Here is an 18,885-nt window from a genome sequence, read left to right as displayed (position 1 = left end):
TCTTAACCCTCCTCCTTATTGAGCAGAAAGCTCAAAGGATTTAAAGACAAACAAAAAGCAAAGGACTGAAGGAGTCCTCCTGGAATTCCCCCTTCTGATTGGAATAGATTCCAAAGTCTGCACATCCCCTTGCGAGTACATCTGAAGTTGAGTCGACCACCATCTCATTAAGGACTTGAGTAAATCCAGTGAGGTGAGGTGAGGTGAAATTGGGTTTAACGTCGTTCTTGAGAATATTTCGCTAATATGACGACGTGCATGCGTGTGTATGTGTATGTGCGTCTGCTTGTACTAGCTCAGACTGAAGCTGGTTTTATAGTGCTATAGCCCACTGAGATATCATGCCGCAGTGAAGCATGACTACCCCACTCAGACACATTATACTGACTCCGAGTCGACCAGTCCTTGTTGTACCCATTAATGCCGAGAGCCAGGCAGGGACCAACAAGTACCATATTTTAACGTCTTTTGGTATGATGCGGTCGGGGATCGAACCCGCGACCTTTCGCTCTCCGGGCGGACGCTCTAACCACTACACCACGGAGGCTGTCGAGTAATCAAGTAGTCATTCAGGGAGGTCAATACAATCAAGAGACTTCAGAATCCATTCGTGAGGGACAGAGTCGTATTCTTTTTTGGAATCAATCCAGCACATGGAGAGGTTGCCGTGATATGTTTTAGCCTCTTCCGAAATCATTTTTTTGCAGAAGAAGTTAATCCTTGCACACACACACCACTCCCCACCACCCCCAACATCCCTTTCTCGCCCCCTTCTGCTCTTATAGATTATATCATTGGAAGAGCAGTACGATGACACGAGGTTTGTCAAACACCCTGTGATAGGGCGGAAGTTTTTAGGATCAGTCAAGTCTCCTTTTTGGGGAAGGAGTATTGTGCGACCTTTGCAGAACCATGGAGAAACATCACCTGTGTCCACGAGAGAAGTGAAACAGTACAGTATTGGCGTTTAGACGCCAATGCCGGTTTCGAATGCCATCAGGCCCAGGAGCTGTATTTGATTTGGACCTTTTGATAACACTTTTCAGGCAATCGGGTGAGATGTTGCAACCAAACGACCCAGTTATTTTCTCATGCATTGCATGATCGTAATCATGGACCCATGGTGCCTCAAGGTTACAGTCGCCGGGTATAGACAACAACTGTTTCCAGAACCTTTTATTGGCATCCATGGGAGGCCGTTTTTCATGTTCACCACCACCCTTTGTTTTGAGTAGCCTGTAAAAGTGCTTTTTATTATTTCTAAAGAGCTTATTCTGTTTCATAAAATTGTTTTTCTTTTCCCATTTTTTCTCTTTCAGTCGAATCCATTATTTTAGTTTTAAGTTTCTCAAAATTGCCTTCAAGTTTAGTAAATCATTTTCATGTTTCTGAAAAGATTCATTTGTTTGTTTAAATGGCCTTCGTTTGTCTAAAGGTATATCAGATATTTCATCATAAATAAAACTTGATTATGGCTCGATTGTGTATGGTAGAGACTGCAACAGCAACCTAAAACTACTTGATTCTGTCCACCACCAAGGCCTCAGACTTTATCTTGGGTCTTTTAGAACTTCTCCTATTGACAGTCTCTATGCCGAGGCCGATGAGCCATTTCTTAACCTACGGCGTATAAAGCTATCCTTACAGAATATAACAAAACTACATTCTAACGAATCTAACACTGTATTTAACATGTGTTTTTCAACCTCTTTATGAGGATCTGTACAACAAAAAGTCTTATCTAGTTCCGCCTCTGGGACTAAGAGTCGAACCTTTCCTTTCTGCTGCTGGCATTGAACTAGAGAATATATCTCATTCCCGTCTTCTTCTGGGGTAGCCTGGTGGTTAAAGCGTTGGCTCGTCACGCCGAAAACCCGGGTTCGAATCCCCACATGGGTACATTGTGTGAAGCCCATTTCTGGTGTCCCGCGCCGTGATGTTGCTGGAATATTGCTAAAAGCAGCGTAAAACCAAACTCAGTCAGTCAGTCTTCTCCTCCTTGGCAATTGGCGAGGCCAGAAGTTGATCTAACACTGACAACATTTAAAAACTAAGAAACTAATGACTTACAATTTAAGCAAGAATTTAATCAATTACAAAGTAAATATAATACATACAAATCCTAATTTAAAGATGGGTCAAAGGATGGTGGCGCAGTTGTTTGTGCCACTGTTATTGGATCTAGAATAATATCTTCTAGATTACCTGACAACAGCTCTATTTACACAGCAGAAGCTAATGCCATACTCACAGCTCTTAAATATATTAATAAGCACCCTGAATATAAACAATACGTAATATTTTAGATTCTCTTTCTTGCTTTCAGGCTATTAGGCTTCTCAACATCCACTTTTAATTGAAATCGTTGAATTATATAATGATCTTGCTACTGGACAACGCGACATTGTCTTTTGTTGGTAACCCAGCCACTTTGGAATCTCTGGGAACACAATGGCCGATTTTGCTGCTAAGGCAGCACTCAACACATCTGTGACACCACTTCCTATTCCATACTCTGATTATAAAGCCGTGATTAGATCATATATCCGAAATCTAATGCAATAGAAGTGGGACACTCAAGTAGGTATCAATAAATTACATGAAATTAAACCAACTATCGGTTACACAACTACTTGGGTTGTCAGTCCAGGTTTGAGGAGGTCATCATGCGACGATGTCGCATTGGCCATACAAGATATACACATGAATATTTATTGAAAGGTGAATGTCCTCCGTTTTGCATCCTTTCTGATGAAAGAATCACGGTCAAGCATGTCCTTCTTGACTGTATTGATTTTTCCATCACAAGGGATAAGTATTTCAATGTCAAAACAGTAAGGGATCTTTTTAAAGTCAACGTGCAACTATCACTTACTAATTGCATTTTTTAAAGAAATAGAATTGCTACTTAAATATTGATATATGGTTTGTAAATAGCTAAATATGTTAAAATTGGTAGTTTAATTGCGCAGCTTAGATTGTGAGTGGCTGTATCCTCACAGGGGGTTGAAATATTGTAAAATTATTGTCCTTCTGTGGAGGTACGTAAGTCCCAAAAACATTCAAAGTAAATTTAAACATACCATTACTTTTAACCGTAGGATAAATGTTGCTTTCAATTTATGGCTCAATTGTCAGAACATGGTGGCAGCTGAAGAGGTGGTGTAAATCCAGCTAGGGTCCATGCAGGAAGCAAATCTACTGTAAGTACCCTTGGTCCCTAGTATGGTGATCTACCTTTTAGTTGTTGGCAAACTATAGCCTGGTTTTTATGTTGTCTTGTCATATATAGTTACAATATTTTAGATTATATTACTAGTTTTACATTTATATCTGTGATAGTCTAGCTGTTTTACTGTCCTTCGCTGACATTTTTTTTTATAATTTACCTTTAATTATTATTGATTTATACCTTGATTTAGTCACGATATGGCTGAAATATTGCCAAAGTGACTTTAAATTTTAACTCACTCACTCACTCTTCTAGATTACCAAATACAGCTCTATTTTCATAGCAGAAGCTAATACCGTATTCACAGCTCTTAAATATATTGAAAAACACCCTAAATATAAACAATATATAATATTTTCAGACTCTCTTTCTTGCCCTCAGGTTATTAAAAATCTCTCTTGCAAGCATCCACTTTTAATAGAAATAAATGAATTATATATATAATGAGCTTGCTACTGGTCAATACGACATCGTCTTTTGTTGGTTACCCAGCCACGTTGGCATTTCTGGGCATACAATGGCCGATCTAACTGCTGAGGCAGCACTCAACACATCTGTGACACCTTTTCTTATCTGATAATCTGATTACAAAGCTAACATTAAAACCTACATCCGTGATCTAATGCAACAGAAGTGGGACACCCAAGTTGGTATCAATAAATTACACGAAATTAAACCAACTATCGGCTACACCTACTTGAGTTGTCAGTCCAGATTTGGTCATCATGCGACGGCCATACAAGATATACTCATGGATACCTGTTAAAGGGTGAGGATCCTCCGTTTTGTATCCCTTGTGATGAGAGAACCACGTCAAGTATGTCCTGCTTGATTGTGTTGCATTTTCCATCATAAGGGATAAGTATTTCAATGTAAAAACTGTTAGGGATCTTTTTAGTATTGCTAATTATCATTTAATTTTCGAATTTTTAAAATTAATAGAACTGATAGATGAAATTTTATTCATATGTTTTGTAGATAAATACATATTTAGAATTGGTGATTAAATTAGAAACTGAATTTGTGAGTGGATGTACCTTCGATGGGGGTTGACGTAGCGTAAAATCATTGTCCTCCTGAGAGAGTACGTAAGTCCCAAAACATTTGAAGTAAATTTAAGTCTACCAGGTTTGTAATCGTAGTAATTATGTCATTTTATAAAAATGCATGGCTCAATCTCAGCTTAAACGCCAATGGCTGAAGGGATGGTGTAAATCCAGCTAGGGTCCGTGCAGGTAGAAAAAGTAATGTAAGTCCCCATGGACCCTAGTATGGTGATCTACCTTCAGTTGTTGGCGATAAATAGCCCATTTTTACATTGTATTGTCCAAAAATAGTTTTCTACTTTTAAAGATATATGCTAGCTAGTTTTAACTCATTTTGTGATAATCTAGTAACTTTACTGTCCTTCGTTGACAGGGTTTTACATATTATCACATTGAATATCGATACGATGCAAATCATATTTGGATTCTCTGAAAAAAGGAACCATGTCCTTAATCTCCTGATAACAGTTGTCAAATTGACCCTTTTTAAAATAAGAACATGTACTTGTACACCAAGTTTCGATATGATCAGAAAGGAAATAAGTAAAATTTACAATATCGAGAGAGCTCTACTAACTTTGCCAAATTTGTTGGATTTTGGTCTGATTGCCATCAACTGTTTGATTGATACTAATGTACAACTGATCCTTTAACCCTACAATGCCATTTGTTATGATATGCTTGTCAATTTGAGATACCGCCAAACTCTGTATACAAACGCATGGTTTATATTACCTAAAAAGATGAATAAGAAAACCCCCAAAAAACCAACAAACTCGAGTTATTCCGGGACAAGCCGAATAGCGACTCGTGCCCCTCTGGAAGGATTTCATATTGACGCAGGAACATCAGAACTACTTCAGACAGGAACGATAACTCTATTATCTGTTTGATTCCAGTGGCACTTGATATCAACGAAGTACTCATACATTGTATTGCTGTTTTTGTTTATTTATTTTATAGAATGAAACCTCTCTGATACAACTAAATGAAGGAGAAAAAAGATTTGTTAAACATAGACCGTTATTATCACCAGCTGTTCACCTTATATTTCCAAATACAGCCGATGGACCAAGGCATCATCAACAACTTAAATGTCCACTACAGAAAGCAGCTGATGACCAAGTTCATCAAGGCCATGGACAAGAAGGAGTCCAGAAACATAACAGTCCTTGATGCCATGCAACATCTACGACAGGCTTGGAATGCGTCCAACCCCAGACAATAAACAAGTGCTACTTACATGCAGGCTTCAAGATCTCTGACCAGACCAACACCCAAGACGATGATGACAGCGACCCTGAGGATGATGTGCCCCTTGCCACCCTAGTTGTTAACAACATCACTCTTGCGAAGTATGCCAGTGTGGATGATGACTTGGTAACCAGCTGCCCTGACAGTGAGCAAGACATCATCCAGAACATGATCGATTTCAGGACCAGGACCCAGCTTCCCAGTGACGATGAAGATGAAGACGAAGTGCCCCCTCCTCTACCACCTACTCTTGATGCCACAACTTCAGCCCTAAAAATCGTCGGGCGTTACTTGATATCGCAAGACGATGGAGATACTGTCATGACAGGCTACAACATGATGGCCAACTATGTTGCAGAGATGAAGAGATGTTTTGCAAAGAGACAATCCCTCATGGCAGCTTTTGTGGAGTAATAAGCTAGACTGTGACTAAAATATTTTGTTTGATTATGTTTAATTTTTATTACTTTGTATTATAAATGTATTACTTAACGCAATGAAATTTTATGGAATAAATCATGTCATATTACTTACAAATGTTGTCTGTTATTCTGCTGTATACATATACATGTAAATTGTACATACATGTGGTTGTCATTTGCAGGTTTTGATAAGTTTGGATAAGTAAAATACCTGATAAGTAAACAATTTTGGCGAGTCCCTTGAAATTTTAGTTATCACGTTGTCTCTGTATATGCATATTTCTGAATCACAACTGGGATTTGTTTTTTTTTGAATATGCAAAAATATGCCAAAGTTAGATTCTTTTGACATCAGGGTCATCAGCATAGCTGACCTACATTGACGAACTTTGACCTTTATGACCCAACACTGCCGCTGTTACAGGTCATTGGCTCCCTCCCTCTGCAAGCCGTCTGCGTTCTGCTGTTTATTTTGTTGACAGTTACATAGACAGATTCTTTAGTACAAATGCATAAAATCGGTGATTTACAATGTGATTAGGTTGTCTGACAAAACATCCACTTGCACAGTTTGAGATCGATTGGGTCATTGGATGAAGAGATATTTACAAAAAAACGGGTCCACATGCATTTCATGCCAAACTATAGATGGGTATCAGTGAACGAGTGTTGGACCTAGGACATATTACTTTCAGTAATTCAACAACAACAACAACAACAACTCATGTATCTTGCATATTTTATTTCTACCTGCTGAGTACACATGCAGACAATCACATAAGACATGATTTTTGATTGATTATGTATTTACAACTACCCCAGAAGTTTGTTGGATGATGATTTAATCAATATGTATTGAAATATGAAATTTAGATGACAATGCCTTTGAGACAGATGAATTGTGTCATGTCCTCACGGAGGGATGACATATTATGAGGCGGACACTCTGACAATTTGGGATCAGGTGGTCAGGCTCGCTGACTTGGTTGACACACGTCATCGGTTCCCAATTGCACAGATCAATGCTCATGCTGTTGATCACTGGATTGTCTGGTCCAGACTCGATTATTTACAGACCGCCGCCATATAGCTGGAATATTGCTGGGTGCGGCGTAAAACTGAACTCACTCACTCACTCTGACAATTTTACCTCTGAAGAAAATATTTTGTAAACATCATTGTAGAAAACACAATTACATGTATATAAAAATCATGGTATTCACATGGTAAATCAAATCTAGAATATACTGATCAAAAGTAAAAAATTATAACTAGCAATTCAATCACTAAGATTTGTATTAAATGATCTGTTTGCACTTAATCCTTTCCAAGGTTATATTCATATAAAAAATAGATGTAAATATAAAATCACTTGAGGTTTGAGAATGGTATCTTTTGGTAAACACACATGGATTGAAGATGAACAGGGACGTATCTGTGATCATTAATCAAAACTCGGCTCCTTTCGTAACCTCCAAGAAGGCTTGTCGACCTATTTGTCACCACTCTCCCCTCTCCGTAACCTCCAAGAAGATCGATATTTGGCTTGTTACGGAATAACACGAGATGGTTACAAATGATCTGGGATAAGTGGGTGCCATGTACATTTTCTCAAATTTGTTTTTGCCTCCATAGTGAGTGAGTGAATTTAGTTTTATGCCGCTTTTAGCAATATTCCAGCAATATCATGGTGGGGGACACCAGAAATGGGCTTCACACAATGTACTCATGTGGGGAATCGAACCCGGTTCTTCGGTGTGACGAGTGAACACTTTAACCACTAGGCTACCCCATCGCCTCTGCCTCCATAGAATTTGGAGTTGAGGAGGCAACAGGAAAGAGGATTATTGGACACTCCTATATCTGGACAATATTGGAGAAAATGCACATGCTTGAAAAGTAATGTTCGACTGCATATTTCACCGGTAGTTTTCATAATGATAAATCAACACAGACACCATCTCTGCCACAGCAGAACCCTGAAAAGCATTCCAATTCAACTGTGACACAGAGCACGTCCAATCATCTGTTCCATGTGTACCAGTAGTCATACATGATGGGTGTTTTATCTTCTAGTAGAATGGTCTGTCCTCTATGTATCGCTGTAACATGTCATACGCCCTGTCCGGCTGGTTGAAGGCGACGATATGGCCTGCCTCTCGCACAATCACCTACAACACACAGGACACAACTACTAAATCCAGCATCTGGCCAAATTCCTCTACAGATGGAACCAAAATACAAAACAGCCTTTTCAAGAATGTGAAACAAACATTCTTTTATCTGTTGTGTTTTCCCCATTTTGGATCTGACGCACTTTGTCCAAAAACAATCATACAAGGGCCATAATGCTATAAAATCTATACAATTTTGAAGATATGGTTTTAAATTCAGTCATCATATTTATCCCAAAATGATGTTGGGATGTAAATTTCCTCCAAGCATCCTCAGCAGTTTCCTCCAAAGTTTTTGGATGGAAGAAAGGAAGAACGACAGAGAGATTGAAAGAGCCCCATCCAGTATCACCACAACACTTGTGCTGGGGGCATAACCGAATAAAAATACTTGAATTATTAAATTACAGTCAATGCTGTTGATGACAAATCATGAGATGGTGATGTCCCCGCTATTAGCCTTATATCTGATGGGTCTAGGGTAGTTAGAATACCCTGCATCGTCGAGGATGATACTCAAGCTGTTGATGACAAACCATGAGATGGTGATGTCCCCGCTATTAGCCTTATGTCTGATGGGTCTAGGGTAGTTAGAATACCCTGCATAGTCGAGGATGATACTCCAGCTGCTGATGACGAACCTGAGTGAAGTTGCCAACTGCACGGACATAGCCTGCTACATCTTTGTCTGTCGGGGAGACTCTCCAGATATGTTTGGTGGCCTGTTTGTAGGCTGCCTGATCTTTCCACTCGGTCATACTGTCCAGCATGGCCTCTGTGGTAGGAGAACACACGATGATGTCCAGCTGTCCGTTGAACAGCAGCACCTGATGACAAAACATGTTCTGTCACTAGACAATATGGTGGGGCATTGATATGGGTGTGTTATGATTCATATTCATGACGATCTGGGTTAAAACTGGTCTTCAGCAACCCATGCTTGTCGAAGAGGCGACTAACAGGATCGGGTGGTCAGGCTCGCTGATTTGGTTGACATATCAAATCTTTGAAGGGCATTTAGAAATGGAATACATAGGAAAAGCAAGATTTTATGGATGTCAACTTCTTTACTGTGAATAACACGATGTTTCGGTGAATTCTCCTGATGAAGGAGCAAGCATACACCAAACGCTTCGATGATGAAGGAGCAAGCATACACCAAACGTCGCCTGATGAAGGAGGAGCATACACCTCAAAGCCTGATTCACCTGATGAGGAGCAAGCAAGCATACACCCAAAAGCGTCGCGGTTATTCACCTGATGAAGGAGCAAGCATACACTCCAAACATCGTGTTATTCACCTGATGAAGAGCAAGCATACACCAAAGTTATTCACCTGATGGAGCAAAGCATACACTCCAAACGCCGTGTTATTCACCTGATGAAGGAGGAAGCATACACCGAACGTCGTGTTATTCACCTGATGAAGCAAGCAAGCATACACTCCAAACGTCGTGTTATTCACCTGATGAAGGAGCAAGCATACACTCCAAACGTCGTGGTTATTCACCTGATGAAGCAAGCAGTTATTCACCTGATGAAGGAGCAAGCATACACTCAAACGCCGTGTTATTCACCTGATGAAGGAGCAAGCATACACTCCAAACGCCGTGTTATTCACCTGATGAAGGAGCAAGCATACACTCAAAAGCGTGTTATTCACCTGATGAAGGAGCAAGCATACACTCAAACGCCGTGGTTATTCACCTGATGAAGGAGCAAGCATACACCAAAGCGTCGTGGTTATTCACCTGATGAAGGAGCAAGCATACACTCCGAAACGTCGTGTTATTCACCTGATGAAGGAGCAAGCATACACTCCGAAACGTCGTGTTATTCACCTGATGAAGGAGCAAGCATACACTCCGAAACGTCGTGTTATTCACCTGATGAAGGAGCAAGCATACACTCCGAAACGTCGTGTTATTCACCTGATGAAGGAGCAAGCATACACTCCGAAACGTCGTGTTATTCACCTGATGAAGGAGCAAGCATACACTCCGAAACGTCGTGTTATTCACCTGATGAAGGAGCAAGCATACACTCCGAAACGTCGTGTTATTCACCTGATGAAGGAGCAACGCCGAGTTATACACTCTGAGCGTCGTGTTATTCACGTTGTGTTATGATGAAGGAGCAAGCATACACTCCCAAACGCCGCGTGTTATTCACCTGATGAAGGAGCAAGCATACACTCCAAAGCGTTGTGTTATTCACAAGCATACACTCGAAACGTCGTGTTATTCACCTGATGAAGGAGCAAGCATACACTCCGAAACGTTGTGTTATTCACCTGATGAAGGAGCAAGCATACACTCCGAAACGTCGTGTTATTCACCTGATGAAGGAGCAAGTATACACTCCGAAACGTTGTGTTATTCACAATAAGAAGTTGCTGCTGCTGTGGCAGCTGGACCAAAACGTAACAAATTTATTGTAATCACAAGTTGAAAACTTTTGCTTTAGTAATATTATAGTAGTTTGTCAACTCTTGTGGGACAACTTCAAGACTCAATAGTTTTACTTGCCTTGTACTTGCCACTGTTGAGCAGAGTAACAAACCAGGGCCTCACGCTGTCCAGGAAGTCGGAATACAGCTTCTCAAATACTAGGTTGCTGGGCTCGGAGTAGGACACATTTCCGACATGGATCGCACGGCGGACTTCAGGGAGATCAACATAGGACACATAGTAGTTCATATCTGCGGGCCCCTGAAACAATGAAGTGACAATCTGCAGACTCCAGAAATAGCAAAGTGACAATCTCCAGACTCCTGAAACTGTGAAGTGACAATCTGCAGACTTCTGAAACAAAGAATTGACAATCTGCAGACTCCTGAAACAGGGAAGTGACAATCTGCAGACTTCTGAAACAAAGAATTGACAATCTGCAGACTTCTGAAACTGTGAAGTGACAATCTGCAGACTTCTGAAACAAAGAATTGACAATCTGCAGACTCCTGAAACTGTGAAGTGACAATCTGCAGACTTCTGAAACAAAGAATTGACAATCTGCAGACTTCTGAAACAAAGAATTGACAATCTGCAGACTCCTGAAACAGCGAAATGACAATCTGCAGACTCCTGAAACAATTAAGTGACAATCCGCAGACTCCTGAAACAGCAAATGAACATAAACACATTATGCACAAAACAATTTACAACATAAACCTGTGGAGTCATAAATCGAAAAGGGTTTTATCAAAATTTAGCATCTTGCATAAAATATTCACTGTATTCAAAGATGTATGAAAAGTATTGTTATTGCTGGCACACTTAAATTCCAAAGGGCACACATAATAGTCTCTTAAAAATAAATATATTTCTCTACCCACACGCCATCAGGCTCACCTGGACTTCCAGAATATTCTCATGAGCAATGTATCCAGTGGCATTGTAGAAGAACCCTTTCCCCAACAAGGCAGCTGAGAAGATCTGCCAAAAGAAAAGAGACAAATGACTATGTTGCAATGTACGGTTAAACGTGAAAATATTCAAGAGATACCTCCACTGTTAAAAGGTACTGATGCTAGTCTGGCTATTCACATCATGAAGAGGGACTGGAAATTGTAACTGGTGAGAGAATATTTCCTTTGACTGACATGTTTCCAGTGTGAAGTCATGTAAGTTCACTTAGAGCGAGTGTTTTAGAAAGTGACTGATAATGTTTGCCATGTCAATAAATATACATGTTTTCATATTTACTGCTGTTACTGAGCATGTGATGTCTGGAAGTGATAACATTTGAAACCCCTGGCTCATCCTGTAGGATCTAGATGGCTAGAAATGTGAATATTTGAAACCCATGGCTAATGCTATAGCTTCCAGGTGCTGAGAAATTCAAATGTTCACAATTCTAGGCAAGAAGTGCTGAAGAGAATGCTCTGACATGCCAAAATTAAAACTGAGGCAATTAAAGTCTTCATGTAGTATATACTAACCGTTGTTGAGGTCCTACAATATATACTTAAAGACTTTTGGTTACTTACATCCATTGCATTCTTGAGTTTTTTCGCTTTCACAAGCTCTGTAATCTTTCCCATTTGTCCTTGGAAATACTGTTTCTCATTCTCATCGAACAGGCCAACGTTGAACAGGTAGTCAGCATAGGCAGGAATCATCTATGAAACATGACGGAACAGAAAATCAGCTTCAGCGTAGCCTGATTATAAATGACATGGAAAAATCATCCCCGCCACCCCAACCTACACATGACGGTAAAGACCCCATGGTGTAACAGGATTATCATTCTTCTAACTGTGCATAACGTATTAGGACAGGGCAGGGTATTTTGATGCTGTTATCAAGCATATTTTGTTGGGGTTTCCCTGTGGTTAAAGCGTTTGCTCGTCATGATGAAGACTCAGGTTAGAATACCCCACATGGGTACAATGTGTGAAGCCCTGAGATATGTTTATATTACATATCAAATTTCAAAGCGAGAGAAATCATTTTGGATCAAATATTGGGAATAAAGGAAACCATTTTTTCGAAAAAAAATCAAAATCATTGTTTCTTTTGGATATACATTTTTCAATCATAAATACAAATTTTATAATCTTTATAAAAAAAACAAATTGATTTCGGCATTGGTTTTCTTCAATATGCAAATATAAATGTATCTTTAAGTGGAAAAAAAGTATGTGATAAAGTAGAGGGTTAGTACTTAGAGTACCAAACCAAACATGAAATTTTGTCAATTGCAATTCCTATATGTTTTGATAAATCCAATTTTGAAGTTCCTTCCAAATATATATTTTTGTTTCATCACACCCCCAACATAGATTTTCATCAGCATGATTACAGAGAGTACACATTAAATTGTCAACCAGTTTCATTTTTAAAAGTTCTTGTTGCCTGAAATTGTCTTTCTCTATGAACTTAATATCTCTGTAAGGAATGTAAAAAACACCATGAGTGGTGTAAAAATAGAATCATTATAGTAAATTTGGAATTTGGTGAAATATGATTCTTAAAACTTGAATATCTTTAGAAAATCTGTGTTATTTATCTCCAATTTCTAAGATGCTTTGGTGAAAGATCAATGGCGTTGAAACTTTTTGTGTTACGTCATAATGTATTAGTTCAGCTGCGCCATTCTAGTCTGCCCCCTCATAATTGAACATAACCTAGGTAGATGTTTGATAGGCATCAGATGTTTGATAGGCATTTAGAAGTTGGTAGGGTCATACAAGACACTTGATATGGATGTGCAACTTCTTTATTATTTACACACAACGCTTCTGGGCTAATGCTTGCCCCTTCATCAGGTGAATGACAGTGAATAGTTACAGAGGTATATATAGTATGTACAGGAAGCCACAGAGTTGTTATTACAACAGATTGGTGAGGGGATTAAGTTAAATACATACTGTTTGTAAAACATGTTTACATAGAGTGAATGACCATAGATGGAAGCCAGTAACGGATATACAGTGATAGAGATTGGGTGATTGAGATGTACAATAATAAAAATTAGGCGATGGGATGTACAGCATGTTTTGGTAAACACCATAGTTGGAGGGAAATTAGTTAATACACCAAGCATTGGGAAGGAAGACACCCTGGTCCCTATTCAACTCCAGTTTGGAACGTTTGATGTGCATAGCTTCCATTAATTTTCGTTAACGCCAATTGCTAATGTGTTGACGGCTAAGATTTCTGTGTGTTGCCAGTTGATTGTATGGTCAGGATTCTTAACTAAGTGTTCAGAAAGAGCTGATTTTAAGTCTGACTTGTTGACAGATGTTTTGTGCTCTTTTATCCGAGTGGCAATAGCCAGTCTCACCGATGTAAGTGTCACCACAGTTACATTCCAATTTGTAGACACATCCTGTTGGGTTAGGAGTGATGTTGCAGCTGCCTTTGCCATTGGCTTGTAGTAAGGTTTTTAGTGTTCTACCGGATGAAAATGTGGTGTCAATTCTGGCCGTTTTCTTCAGTAGTCTGCTGATTTGATGGCTGATGTATCCCACATAGGGGATGTTAATAAAGATGGGTTTGATGATATTTTAGGTTTTGCCATGTGAAGTAAGACATGGTCTTCCCATGGGCTCGCGACTGTCACTGGCGATCTCATGGGAAGACCGCAAACCGACCCACACTGACCAATATATCCACTACCACTCCAGCCATCACCCCCAGATCAAGAGAGCCATCATATCTACGTTAGCCAGACATGCCAAATCTATCTGCACCCCTCCAATCTCCAACAAGAACTAGACCACCTCAAGACCACTTTCATAACCCTCAATGGCTACCCGAGACAACTAGTGGAAACCACTATCAAGTCAACTCTCCAACATCAAGACCGACCCAGACCCAAGCCTGAACCATCACCCGTCCTTATCAACATCCCATATATGGGATACATCAGCCATCAAATCAGCAGACTACTGAAGAAAACGGCCAGAATTGACACCACATTTTCATCCGGTAGAACACTAAAAACCTTACTACAAGCCAATGGCAAAGGCAGCTGCAACATCACTCCTACTGTTTATCATTTGTTTTTCTGGCAACGTGTGCCTTAACGTAGGGGGCAGACGTGACAATAGAACAGCACACCAGTTAGCCCTAAACGAGGATCGTTAATTTAGGTCACTGACACCATCGCTTTTCTGTTTGTTTTCTGCCTTAGATTTATCGTCGGTAAGTATTAAATTTGGGCATCTTAGAAAAGAAATACAGTTCACTCTACCACCATGCATAGTGTAATAAAGCACACTTTCGCCCTGAACTATTATAACGTTAAAGCACTCAAAAGCAAGCGTATAAAAAACATAATATAACTTAATAACCAGTCACAAAAATCCATAGGTGTTAGGCTTAATGACTTAGGGCAGATAATTCAAAATCAATTCATGTGTTTTTTTCATGAATTTTAGCAGTAGTTGTCTCTGAAACCAATCACCACAGACTTCAATATTTGGTGTACAACACTGGCATCAGGTGCCCCCAAATTACATCTATAGTGTCAAGGTCGCTAAATTGTACTAATAGCAACTGTTTGGCAACATATTGTATTGAAGGTTTTGGCCATGCATTTAATTATATTTGTCGTGAGTACATACTGAAATTGGGTCAGTGAATGCTCCTCCAATGAAAAGTCCCTTCAAGTTAATGCTGACTTTGGCTTGGGGGTTCTCCGTGTGGATCTTATAGCTGATAGCGGGAATGTATTTGCCAGCATAACTCTAGAAACAGACATGACAAGCAATCATATCAATATAGGCTTATTATGCTCAAGAGTTTTTACGTTGTTCGTTTTTAACACTGCACTCAGTAATAGTCCAGCTATATGGTGGCGGTCTGTAAATAATACAGTTTGGACAAGACAATCTGGAGATCAATATCATGAGCATCGATATACACAAAATGGATACAATGACATGTGTCAACCAAATTGGTTAGCCTGACCACTTGATCCTGTTAGTCGCCAGTTATGACAAGCAAGGGTTGCTGAATTCTGCATGGATATCCCTTATATGTGTTACCGTATTTGGCAGCTTGACTCCTGAGAGTTTCTAGGACTTCAGTCCTGCCCCACACTGAAGCACATGTGACACATGTGATCTCACCTTAGGCAAGTAAATTTGTTCAAAATTGCCTCAGTTCACCCAGGAGAATGTGGGTACCTGGTGGGATAAGTCATGTGACTATAACCTTCTAGCGCCTAACAGGCAGCTTGGGCTATCTGGGGTACTAATGTGTTAGCGCCATGAGCATGCTTAGTGTGGATATGTGTGCAGTATAGATATGCACTATTATATATTATTATTAATTTTCCTGCCATATACATATATGCTTGTGTGTTTGGTGAGCATATACTTTTCAAAAGAGCTTTAAAACAAACTAATGTACGCGCTTTTGAAATACTATACTCTGAAAACACTTTCTGAATAAAATGAAAGATAAAAAGAAAAAAGAATAATTTTACAAACCTAAACTCACATTACCCTTCAGGTCACACAATCTGAATGTTCGTTTACCTGACATTACCTCCTTAAGGATTTTCATGCAGAAATGTTCTGTTTTGAAGAAAATGATACAATGGAATTAAAATGTAAAACGTAATTAGACTTCCAAGAAATATGTTGTGGGTGAGAAGTGTACCTGTCCGGTGATGTACAGATCGTTCTTCTGGAATTTAGGGAACATGGTGTAGAACTGCAGGAGGAAACTACAAGAAGAAATCAGGAATAAGAAAGTGGTGAGAATCGCGTCAGTGAGTGAGTGTAGTTTTCCGTCGCATTCAGCAATATCCCAGCTATATGGCGGCAGTCTGTAAAGAATCGAGTCTGAACCAGACAATCCAGGGATCTACAGCATGAGCATCGATCTACGCGATTGGGATACAATGATATGTGTCAACCAAGTCAGCGAGCCTGACAACCTGATCCCGTTAGTCGCCTCTTATGACAAGCATGGGTTACTGAAGATCAATTATAACCCCGGATCTTGATGGGTGGTGAGAATCGAGGTGGATATAACTGGGAGATAATGAGATAGATATATTGTGTTGGGAATGTATAGCTATGCTTCCTGTAGACATGTCTGTACAACAATTGTACATATCCTGTCTTGGGATCCATGGTTGAACCCTGTGTTATAAAACACTTGTGTTATACATAACACATAATAAAGGCCAAGTAATATATAATAATTTTCTTGTGCATAGCATCACTGCCATATTGTCGGAAACTTGCACTAAAAACTCACTAGACATGACAATTCACAATTTCAGTTGTAGTTCCTGTTATGTTAGGCATGGATTTACATGTAAAGATAAAGTTAACCGTGTGCATTTGAATTGTCAACTAAGGGGGAAATAGCAATCAGCTGTCTACATGTTTTGTTCCAATCTCCCTGTGATTGTGCATCAGACATAGGGTTACATCAACTATGTTGATCTGAAGAAATCCATATCAGTTAATTTTGATCATTGTTGATCTTCCTGTAACATGGAAAGCTGAGTTTGAATGATGTGACCAAATGCATAAGACCCCAGTACTTGTCCAGTACTTTCTGTAAGGAATACATAAGTGTGCCTGTTTGTTGTTTGGCGTGGTAATCACAATATTCCAACAATATGATGGAATGACATTCAGGAAACCATCCCATGTTGTCTGGGATCAGCCATGTCATCGAGTCTCACCACCTGCCTCAAACAACCATCAGCGGTTGGTGAGATTAAACTCCAGCCCAGAATCCTCAATGGCATCAGGTACATATGATACACCTAAGGTGTGTTGTTTCAAGTACATACCTGACCAATACACAGCCTTATTAACAGGATAAAGTTGTAATTACCTGTAGAGGTCCCTTGCAACATCGTCCTCCGTGGTGGCATAGCCTTTGTCATTGCCAGTGAAACTGAAGCCTGTGCCGACCTGTCAAGCACATGGAGTTAAACACAGCTGCCAGTCTTTGAGGGGATATTCATACAAATAGTTATCGTTATCATGAATAATTTAATCAACATTTCATGAGTATACTTCAGTGAATGTGAGTTGAGCAACCAGTGAAATGGACTATGATGTCACTTTACTTTGTAAAATGAATTTGTGTGTGCTTCAACCTAACTGGTTGAAAACATTGATAAATTTGGATTTAAACACCAGGAATCTCCTGGACTATTTACTATATATGTTACAGTAAATATGTATAATTAGTAAATATGTACATTACTGAAATTTTTAGGAAATATAAATATTTACTGAGATCTACACTGATTCATTATACATATTTACTGATCAAGATCTAACATATACAAAACCATGGAAGCGGAGGTGATTGTTGGTGTTTATCAATGTAAAAATCAGTGATTTCAATTCATGTCAATCCTCTATCTACAGATGTTTACACCACCTGAATCACAAAATAATATTGAGGACAATCTTTAAATAGATTGAAACTATTTGTATTTTGTTTTTGTGACAGTCAGATTACAAACACCTCAGTACTTACAAGGTTGTCAAGAAATCCCATCAATTATTGCTACAAACTCCTCAGTACTTACAGGGTTGTCAATAAATAACAAAGAATGCTTGAGTGACCAGTCAGTCTTCCGTGGTGACACTGGAAAATCAAACAGAATTTTAAGGATTTATTTCAGATGTTTATGTTAGTGCCTGTGACGGCAAAAGAGTCATTTTAACAAAACATCCTGATTTTATCCAATTCAGATGTATTTTGGCAATCCAAAACTAGAAGAATTCATGAAAACTAAATGTCTCTTTTTCAGTTTTGGTAACAAACAAAACATGTATGAAATGTATTTGAGAGGGGTCATAATAACGTTTCGCACAAAATGAATGTGGCCAGTGAGTAGTGGTTTGTGGTTATGTAAGCGAAATATGATCAAATCCTAAAACATATAACCCCATAGATTAAGCAAACAGTCCTTTTAGGAATTATAATAATTATGAAAATATTCAAAGTCTATCATTATGGGAGTAAAATAACAGTCTTCAAGCTCCGACATTTTAAATGATATTGACATGCCCTGTTTATGAAAGCTACCTTTTTATGGTTAAACGATGCTATCATTTTCCATATCATCCATTTTGAAATATTAATTTTGAGTGGAAACTTACATTTCAAGTCTTTGTCCACAATGAACGGTCCGTTCTGTACAAACAGTCCGAACAAGCCGCTGGTCCCTGGACCACCATCAAGCCACAGTATCAGAGGAGCTGTATGGGGGTCAGCATGCTACAATGGAATCAACCAAACCTAATCATTATACATAAATCT

The 18,885-nt window shown here is 39.2% G+C and overlaps 1 protein-coding gene across 2 annotated transcripts in view; it reads right to left on the bottom strand.

The window, feature by feature from the left end:
- Positions 1 to 7,347: 7,347 nt before the first annotated feature.
- The window catches only part of LOC124281652 (probable serine carboxypeptidase CPVL), a 37,904-nt gene continuing 26,366 nt past the window's right edge, over positions 7,348 to 18,885 (bottom strand). For both annotated transcript variants that reach the window (XM_046717589.1, XM_046717588.1), the window contains exons 6-15: positions 18,726 to 18,824; positions 18,149 to 18,207; positions 17,440 to 17,519; positions 16,243 to 16,309; positions 15,201 to 15,323; positions 12,117 to 12,248; positions 11,479 to 11,562; positions 10,657 to 10,839; positions 8,770 to 8,955; positions 7,348 to 8,125 (exon numbers count right to left, since the gene is read on the bottom strand). In XM_046717589.1, the coding sequence (XP_046573545.1) occupies positions 8,027 to 8,125; positions 8,770 to 8,955; positions 10,657 to 10,839; positions 11,479 to 11,562; positions 12,117 to 12,248; positions 15,201 to 15,323; positions 16,243 to 16,309; positions 17,440 to 17,519; positions 18,149 to 18,207; positions 18,726 to 18,824 (1,112 nt within the window). In that variant the 3' untranslated portion in view covers positions 7,348 to 8,026. The remainder of the gene's footprint in view (positions 8,126 to 8,769; positions 8,956 to 10,656; positions 10,840 to 11,478; positions 11,563 to 12,116; positions 12,249 to 15,200; positions 15,324 to 16,242; positions 16,310 to 17,439; positions 17,520 to 18,148; positions 18,208 to 18,725; positions 18,825 to 18,885) is intronic.

This window comes from Haliotis rubra, unplaced genomic scaffold, assembly GCF_003918875.1.
Source record: "Haliotis rubra isolate DU_JTF1 unplaced genomic scaffold, ASM391887v1 Scf287, whole genome shotgun sequence".
NCBI lineage: Eukaryota > Metazoa > Mollusca > Gastropoda > Lepetellida > Haliotidae > Haliotis > Haliotis rubra.
The sequence above is the reverse complement of the archived record's forward strand: the minus strand, read 5'-3'. Positions and strand labels throughout refer to the sequence as shown.